The sequence below is a fragment of the Zonotrichia albicollis genome, chromosome 10 (assembly GCF_047830755.1).
Source record: "Zonotrichia albicollis isolate bZonAlb1 chromosome 10, bZonAlb1.hap1, whole genome shotgun sequence".
NCBI lineage: Eukaryota > Metazoa > Chordata > Aves > Passeriformes > Passerellidae > Zonotrichia > Zonotrichia albicollis.
In genome coordinates this window covers 9,623,344-9,632,240 of record NC_133828.1, presented here as the reverse complement: position 1 = coordinate 9,632,240, position 8,897 = coordinate 9,623,344, and the positions used below count along the sequence as shown (strand labels likewise).

The 8,897-nt window shown below is 60.5% G+C and overlaps 1 protein-coding gene across 1 annotated transcript; it reads right to left on the bottom strand.

Moving 5' to 3' along the window:
• Positions 1-625: 625 nt before the first annotated feature.
• On the bottom strand, positions 626-4,851 carry LOC141730518 (maestro heat-like repeat family member 5). Its single transcript, XM_074548940.1, has 8 exons — positions 4,826-4,851; positions 4,311-4,557; positions 3,926-4,102; positions 3,627-3,782; positions 3,374-3,475; positions 2,918-3,020; positions 2,565-2,621; positions 626-2,293 (listed from the first exon to the last, which is right to left on the bottom strand). The coding sequence occupies exons 1-8, from the start codon at positions 4,849-4,851 to the stop codon at positions 2,094-2,096; spliced, it is 1,068 nt and encodes a 355-aa protein (XP_074405041.1). The 3' UTR covers positions 626-2,093.
• Between the last annotated feature and the right edge of the window lie 4,046 nt (positions 4,852-8,897).

Genomic DNA, 8,897 nt, shown 5'->3' with positions numbered 1-8,897 from the left:
CAGCCGGGTGCCAGGGACAAGGCGGCTGCCTGGGGGCTGCTTGTGCCCTCTGACACCCAATTCCTCAGGGATTCCCAGCACCCTGGCTCCTCAGGGGCCTCCTGCCCCCTTGGAGCTTCCTGCCACCCACTCGCTCACACATGCCCCTTGTTCCTTTCCACTGCCTCATCCTGTCAGGGCTTCCGCAGCACCGCATACCTTCGGGGCCCCATCCCCTCAGGGGCTGCCCCAGCACGGCCAAGCTGCCCAGCAGCAGTGCTGCAGCCCCACAGCAGCTCCAGAGCAGCCCCATCCAGAGGCACCTGGGAGCCCTCAGCAAGGCAGCCAGCAGCACACGGGCAGGAGGACACGGATGGCGCTTCCTGCCTGGCACAGGGCTTGTGGCCATCTCCAGGCTCCGCTCTCACAGGGATCCCCGCAGCTCCGGCCCCTGCCCCCCTGCACTGTGGGCAGCACAAAGGCTTCAGCAGAACCACCAAAGGCCAAGGCGCTTCTGGCCATTTCCCCTGCAGCACTGCACGCCTGGGCATTTAGCTGAGCACAAGCACCTTTTCCCCTCCTCCCCTATGCCCTGTGGACCCTAGGCAGCAAAGAAATCTCCTTAGAGTCTGTATATTATAACACATTCTATATTTTTCTTATTTATCTCTATTATAACGCATTCTATATTTATCTATACAAAGGATAAAAAATGCAAGTGTGGTGGTTTGACCAGGAAGGAGTGGGAATTCTGGGAAGCTGTGGTCAAACCAATGAAGGTTTTGGGTTTGAGACTGGCACCCGGTGTAGCCAGTGGGGTTTGGACACACCTCCGAGAATACACAGGGGTTAAAAGCAGGGCACTGCCCTTGGCACTCTCTCTTTTTGGACATCGCGGCGAGGAAGTCAGATCTCTCCCCCCGCCCAGCCCGCTGCTGCTGGGCGGGGGAGGGGCGGCCATGCGGTAGGCCCGGGGCCTGGACAGAGGTGGGGGTTGAGGGGCTTTCAAGGATGGAAGGGTGGAGGAGCCCCAAGAGACATCGAGACATCGGGCAGCCAGCCCCCCCCCCCCCCCCCCCAGGAGAGCAGCCAGCCAGGAGGAGAAGGGGGGAGGAAGACTGCCCGGCCGGAGCGGCAGCGTGTGGGCAGCGTGCGTGGGAGTCGCTCCGGGACCGACAGAGACTGAAAACTTTTAACCCTTTCTTGCATGATTGGGGCCTTGCAAAAATGCTAATCCTCCTCGAAGCTGAATAAGAAGAGAGATAGGAGATGAGATGAGACAAGGACCTGGCTCGAAGAATGTGGAGATGATTGGATGGGGAGAGATGATTTGGAGTGGCCTTTTGGCTGGACTTTTTCTTGTAGCCATGGACTCAGTTGTTCCTGTGACACAGACTGCATTTAGGGGGAGGCAGTGCCTCAAACCCAGGAGGGTTCATTCGTGAGGACCCCCCGGCCCCAGGGGGTTGGAAAAATATGGGGGGGACAGATGTCCCAAAAGCAGAGACTGTGCCTTTTTGGAGTGAGACAAGGCATCCTTGAAAGACAACCCTAAAAGCAGCTCTGGCCATGTCTCAGTGGTGAGAGCACTGGGCATGGAAGGAACATGTCACAAGCGGCAAAAGGACTTTTTTTTCCGGGCGGTGCCGAAGTGACAAGGAAGCATCCGAGGTTTCAGTGTGTTTCCAGGAGAAGCCTATGGAACAAGAAGGACTCCTTTCCTCTTCATGAACTGCAGTTTGAGTATACTAAAGTGTCGTGCCGGGCTGGGCAGTTGGTGTTTTTGAGAGAATGTATTGGATTGAGAAAGTCAGGGAGTGGGGAGGAGGAAAGTGGTTTTGTAAGGTTTTCAATTCTTTTTTTCTTTTTCCTTATGGTCTTTCCCTATTTTCCTGTAGTTTAAGTAATAAAGTGTCCTTTATGTTTAAGTTGGAGCCTGTTTTGCTTATTCCTGGTCACATCTCACAGCAGACACCAGGGTGAGGCATTTTCATGGGGGGCACTGGCTCTGTGCCAGGCTCAAACCATGACAGCAAGGGAAGTAAACAAAAAATCTTAAAGGAAAGGAAAATCCCCACTGGCGCAGGTTGCCCCAGCAAAGAGAGCCTCGTGGATCAGCTCTCCTGAGAACTCCAGCAGTGCAGCCAGCGGAGCCGCGGCAGACGAGGCCAAGCCATCCTAGCCCTGCGCAGCCGATCGTGCAGCCTCTGGAAGATGGAGCATCGCCCACTCGCTGTTGCTCGGAGGACATGCAGTGTTTGAATTGCCAGCTCTGACATGGCACCGCTCATGTCCTCCGTCAGGGGTTCGAGGGCTGCAAGAGAGAGGAACAGAGCCAAGGTCACGAGCCAGATCGGTAGGAGCAAAGGAGAGGCCCCTGCAAGGGCCATGCCAGCCGGCTCTTGCCATGGCCAGGAAAGAGCAGGGAGCAAGGGGATCAGCCCGAAGCTGCTGGCCACCAATGGCCCGTACAGCCCTGAAATGTCAGTGTGCTCTGCCCACGGGAGCAGAGCCCTCCGCAGCCGGGGCAGGGCTTCCAGCTCTCCCCCCGCAGCCCCCGCTGTCAGCCCGCTGCCCTCACTCACCAGTGCAGATCAGCTGCAGCTCTTGCTGCTGCCCCCTCAGGTGCCGCCCGGCCATGCCTGTGAACACAGAGCCTGTCACGGCCCCAGCGGCACAGCTCCCTGCCAGCGGCGCTGCCGGCGCTGCGGCCGCACGGGCTGCTGGCCCGGCAGGGCTCAGCCCGGCCCTTGCCGCACGCTGCCGCCCCAGGGCACGGCTGCCAGAGGGCGGCAGCAGCAATGCCCAGGCCAGGCGGGGCTCCACGGCGCCGGGGCAGCCGGCTGGCGCTGCCGGGGCAGCAGGCGGGGCTGGGGCCGAGCTGCGGCGGGCCGGGCCGGGGAGGGGAGGGGAAGGGCAGCCCGGGCTCGTGGCTCACCCATGAACCTGACCGCCGCCTCTCGCAGGCGCTCCTGTGGGCTCCGCAGGTAGAGTAGGGCCCGGCGCAGGTGCTCGGCCGCTCTGCTCCTGTCCTCTGCCAGCTGCAGAGAGCGGCAGGAGGGAAGGGTTGGCGCGGGCTCAGCCCCTGGCCCGGGCGTTGCCGCCGTCCGGCCCCGGCCTCCCCTGGCCGCACAGCCCTGAGGCGCGGCCAGCAGCCGCTGGCCAAGGGCTCCCGAGGGCAGGGGGCAGAGGGCCGGCTGCTGCCCGGGGAGCCGCGGTGCCGGCTCGCAGCCCCGCCTGGCCGGGGCTCAATGGACACCCGGCTCGGGCCCACGGGACCCGGGAGAAGAGCCCGCGCGGCCTCTGGCTGCAGCAGCGGGCAGGGGCACAGCTGCCCGGCCCGCACACTGAGCACCGCCCTCAGGGGCCTTCTCCAGGCTGAGGATTCTCTTACCAGGCTCTTGCCGAACCTCCATGTCTGATCCACCTCTGGCATTTGTTCGAGATACCTTCTCTTCAGGAATCTGGCTGCAGAATGCAGCACTACACAGGAGGCCTGGAGAGCAGAGCAGAGAGGCACAGATGGCCCCTCAGTCCATGGCACAGGAGCATCCCAGTGCCACAGCCTGGAGGAGGCTGCAAGGTGCCAGGGCAGGAGACAACGCAGCCCCTTGCCAGGGCTACAGCAGCCGGCCACAAGTGCTCACCTGAGCAACAATCTGATTCTCATCATGGCAGTGGAAGTAGAGAGGGAGCAGGCTGTGGTGCACGTGAGACTTCAGGGCCTTTCTTCCATCATTGGTTAATGAGTCCAGCATCTCTTGAAAGACACACATGGAGCTCAGCTGCACCTGGCTATCCTCCTGTATGAAAGGAAGGGCAAAAGAGCTCAGCATCAGCTGCTTCAGGCTCCCCAGGGCACAGGCCTGCATCTCCACAGGGCACCAAGTGTCTGGGCAGCAGCCAGTGGCCGTGGCTGTGGGCACAGCCCATGTGGACACCTTACATGGTCAAAGAGTGGCAGGAGCGCCTCAGCCAGCTGCAGGGCCATGGGGGTGGGTATTGGGGCACCATTATCCAGGAGCGAGTATCTGAGTAGAAGAATGGTCATCCTGATCATGTCGCTATCGTTTTCCTGCAGGAGCTCCACAAGCCTTTCAGTCAGGCTGCGCATTTTTTCAGCCTGTGTGGAACACAAGGTTGTGAAAGGCCACCCTGCTGCCGCAGGGCCCAGAGGCCAAAGGCCTGTCGCGAAGCACTGGGGCAGCTGGAGCAGGAGGCAGGAGAGCTGGGAGCAGCTGCCCCAGCGCCCAAAGCCCAGGCAAGGCCAAGCGACTGCGGTGCCCAGCCCCACGCTGCCTGCACGGCTTCAGCCACTGCCCCCTTCTCACCATGGAGGGATTCTTGCCCAGCACTACGAGGCCTCTGAGCGCCAAGTGACGCCTCTCCATGTTGTCGCTCTGCAGGTTCTGTGCCATGAGCTCCAGAATGCTGTCACTGCATTCCCTCAAGTCCAGGCACTCGAGGACCTGCAAGGCACAGGGCAGTGACAGGGAGCCGGCCGGCAGGAGCCCGGAGCCGCACAGGGCCACGCCCCGGCAGCAGCACAGGGCACGGGCACCGTTCTGGCAGCCGTGGCTGTAAGAGGGCAGAGAGCTGGGAGGCAGCTCAGCCAGGCAGCGCTGGCCTTGAAGCTCACCTCCACAAGGAATGCCAGGGCAGGGAAATCCCAGTATGGCATCCCTTCTCTGAGCATGGCCAGCAGGTAGAATGCAATCCCGGTACAAAAGTGCATGGCTGAATGGCAAATGATTCTGACAAGAGGAAAAAGGAAACAAGACCCTGAGGCAGTGGGGCAAACCTCCTCGCAGCAGTGACTCACAGAGTTCTCATCTTTCCCCACCACCTTTCCAGCAAGGTGACCTGGGCCATTTGGGACTTGGTTTCTCATGGGCACCCTTCTCTCCCAGCTTTTTGCAGTGTGTTTGGCCGTCCCTCAGTGCCAAGGCCCTCTGGCCCATGACCACGGGGATTTTGTGCGACACCTGGGCACAGAGCAGAAATGTCAGAGGCAGTGGGGAGAAGGGGGTCTCACCTGGCCAGCAGAGCCACAGCATAGTGGTGGGTGTCAACAGAGAGCAGCGTGTCCCAGCCACACATGCGTTCTATTGCCACCACCACATCCTGACAGCGGAGACGGCAGAGCAGGGACTTGAGGGTCTGCACTGCAAACCTGTGAGCACAGCAAAGCCCAGGTCACACTGGCAGCACTGGCTCCTTGGCAGGCCACGTGGCAGGGACAGGAGGAGTGGGATGGAGCACCTGTTGGGGCTGGTGGCAAGGCCGTGCTCTTCCTGGCATGCCTTCCAGAACGTATCGACCTCCTCTGGCATATCCAGAGTGCTGAAGAACACTTGGAATAGCAGATGCACAAAGAGGCAGGGGAAATACACCTTTAATATCCGTGGCAGACAGGGCACCTGGAGGATCTTCCACATCACCACGGTTGCCTGCAAAGGACAAAGCCCCCCGAGACAGCGCTCAGTGCCGAGGTGTCCGTGTGGCAGGGCCGAGCGTGGCAGGGAGAGGCCCGGAGAGACCTTGGCAGGGGGAGCACGGGGCCTGGTGGGCCTGAAGCTGCCCCTGGGCACGGTTTCAGGCCAGCGCCTGAGGCAGGCAGATGCAGTGGGGGAAGGAGGATGGAGCGCTGCTGGAGGGGCGGCCTTGGGGCCAGCAAAGGCCAGTGTCAGAAACTCACAGCCAGGGCAAAGACACCCGTTTCGTCCCCATCGGAGGTGCACGTGCTGTGCACTGGCCAGCTCCCCAGCACATCCAGGAGGATCCGCTGTGCCAGCTCCGCAGTCCTGGCTGAGCCCATGATGGTCTTCCACATGGCCATGGCAGCTCTGTGGGGTCAGAGCTCTGTCTCAGGGCGGTCTCAGACACAGGCCCCGGGAAGAGCTGAGCTGGCTGCCAGTTCTGCCTCTGCCCTCTGGCCCTGGCCAGCAGCAGCCAGGCAGCCCAGCCCTATGGGGACAGAGCCCTGAGGGGCAGGGAGGGAGCATGGCAGCAGGCTCAGGGGCTGACGTGCCAGGGCTGGCAAAGGCAGCAGCCAGAGGGCCCTGGAAGTCTCTGTTGGTCAGACACGTGGGCCAGGCTGTACAGGGTGATGGGCTGGGGAGGCCTGAGCCCTGTGGGCAGGTGGGCCCCATACCTGTCACAGGACGGGGCCACGCGAAGGAGCGTCACCACTGCGTCATCTGGCTGTGCTTCAGCGAGATGCAGCAGGGCCTCGTCCAGCCTGTGCTCATCACAATCATTGGCCAGGAGCCACTGGTGGATGAACCTCACCATGGCGGGCACCTGGAGAAGGCACAGGGAGACTTGGAAAGCTGCCAGAGGGAGCAATGTTCCCAGCTTCCCCAGACAAGTGCTTCCCTTCCCGGCCCACTGCCATGTGGCCCCAAAGGCTCACAGCAGCCAGTACGCGTGGCTTGGGAGGCCAAGCAATCCGTGGGAGGATCAAACCCTGGCCACAGGCTGCTTACTTGGTTTGGATAGTAAAAATCTTCCTTTACAAGCATAGACAGGAGGGCAGCGCTGGTCTTGGTTTGGAAGATGGGAGAGTAGCGCCTGAGCCCAGTGCCCATGGCCATGGTCTCTTCCTCCTGCATTCTCTTGATGAATTTGCAGACAAACTGTAGGAGAAGGGCAGGATGCCGGGGGTGTTGCATGGAGTGCTGCACACACGGTGCTGGCCTGAGCAGAGACAGCAGGCCCAGCCCAGGCGGGGGTGGCTGCAGGTACCTGCGCTGTGCTGCAGAAGCGGCCACGGCTGGACTCCTGCTCTTGTGTGCGCTCCAGGGCTGCATCTGGCAAAGAGCGAGCGCAGCCAGAGCTGAGGGGCTGCGGGAAAGGCCGGAGAACACGGGCCAGCCCTGCGCTGCCCAGGCAGGGAGAGCCCCGGCATGGCCCAGGGGATGGAGCAGGGCCAGTGCGGGGTGTCTGCCCGGCCCCTCTTCCGTCCTGTCTTTGGGCACGTCCCCAGGGGATGGCAGGCATGGCATGGCATGGCATGGCATGGCATGGCATGGCATGGCATGGCATGGCATGGCATGGCATGGCATGGCATGGCATGGGGCCAAGCTGGCTGCAGGCACCAGTCCCACAGTCAGGCTCTGCCACTCACTCTCCTGCGGTGGCTGGAATGGCACCACCTCCTCGGTCTCCTGTGATGGGGCAGCTGCAGGGCCTTCTTCCTCCTCCTCAACCCAGGCCAGCTTGGGCACTATTGGGGGTCTCTGCTCCATACCTTTGACTGGATTTGGGGCTATTTGAAGGAGAGATGCCTTGGAAAAGCTCCAAGTCACCAAGTCCTTCAATTGTGCCTGGAAGTCACCTTCAAGTGGGAAGCCTCAGGAAGGCTGCAGGACAGCAAGTCCTGCACTCGCTCTCAAGGGCTCCTGCCACAAGGGCAGGAGACTCCTGTCGAGGGCTGTGATCTGGGTTCCATAATTAAGCTTAAAACTTCCTAATATCTTGGCAGATAAACTTTTCTGTACCTTAGGGAGGTATTCTAGCCAAGCATTAATACCCAGACCATTGTTCTAATTTCTCCTTACTTGTCTACTTCTTATAAAAACTTTCTGATGACGACTCTTATGGCTACTGCTTAACTCTAATCGCACTTTGGCTGTCTCTGAGGCCTGCCTTTTTTACCATTCCTAAAACCCTCTGATTTTGGAGATTCCCACAGGCCCCAGCCCTGCCTGCTGCCCCGGCAGCGCCAGCCGGCTGCCCCGGCGCCGTGGAGCCCCGCCTGGCCTGGGCGTTGCTGCTGCCGCCCTCTGGCAGCCGTGCCCTGGGGCGGCAGTGTGCGGCAAGGGCCGGGCTGAGCCCTGCCGGGCCAGCAGCCCGTGCGGCCACAGCGCCGGCAGCGCCGCTGGCAGGGAGCTGTGCCGCTGGGGCCAAGATTAACTCTTTGTTCTCAGAGATGCCCGGGTTTCCCCTGATGAAGGAGCGGCAGGAAGAGCTCCAGGATCTCAGTCAGGGTGAGCAAGTGCAGCAGCCTGGCCAGACGAGCTGCAGTGCCTGAGCAGGGAGCTGCAATCCCTGTCCCGGCTACACTGGGCTTCGTTCCGTGTGTTGACAAGAGGTGGCGTGGGCAGAGTACACAGAGATTTCTGGGACACGGGAGGAATTCCTGGCCCGCAGCTTGCTGCTGATCCTGTTGGCAACAGCTCTCTCTTGGCCATGGCAAGAGTTGGGTGGGGTGGCCCTGGCAGGACGGTCTCCTCAGGGCACTGCAGATCCAGGCTCTGACCATGGCTCTCTTTCTCTCTGTTCCAGGCTTGGAATCCCCAAAGAACAATGCCAGCTCATCCTGCTCTAACATTGAAAGTCATGCTAAATTATCCCTAAGACCTGAAGAAATAGGGTCCTTTTCTGGATCCAGTGAAGCAGCGTCCCAAGAACAGCACCAGGAGACATGGAAGAGGACATCATCTCCCATTGCCACTGGAGCTCTAGACATAGTTGATGATTGGTACAGCTGAGCCTGTGGCAAGCTCGCGTGGCTTCAGGCCTCTCCCTGCCTATAGATAGCTCCCTCCCTCCAGCCCTCAGACACTGTCCATCCACTTTTGCCCCTCTACCCTCCCTCCCTTTTGACAGCTCCCTCTCACCAGCCCTCAGACCATGCCTATTCCTATGTTTTCCTTCCACTCTTCCTTTTTATAGCTCCATTTCTCAAGCCCTCAGACCCTGCCTGCCTATTCCTTTTTTCCCTCCCATACTCCCCCCTTTTTTACCTTTCATTAATAAACAGTTTGGCTTCTTCACTTTGCTTGCATCCCTGTGGAGCTGAAGCAAAGCCGGGGCCCTGGGACACACAGGCCGTGCTGCCATTCTCTTCCAGGCCCTGTTTTGTGCCCAGACCCAGAGGAACGAGGGCAGGTCAGGCTGGAAAGGGCCCTGTG

Coding starts and splice junctions, on each gene's coding strand:
- LOC141730518 (XM_074548940.1), bottom strand. CDS start 4,851: ATGGCCCAGGTCACCTTGCTGGAAAG. Junction 4,558..4,825: donor CAGGTCACCTTGCTGGAAAG/GTGGTGGGGAAA, acceptor GCCCTCTTACAG/CCACGGCTGCCAGAACGGTG. Junction 2,622..2,917: donor GGCGGCGGTCAGGTTCATGG/GTGAGCCACGAG, acceptor CTGTGTTCACAG/GCATGGCCGGGCGGCACCTG.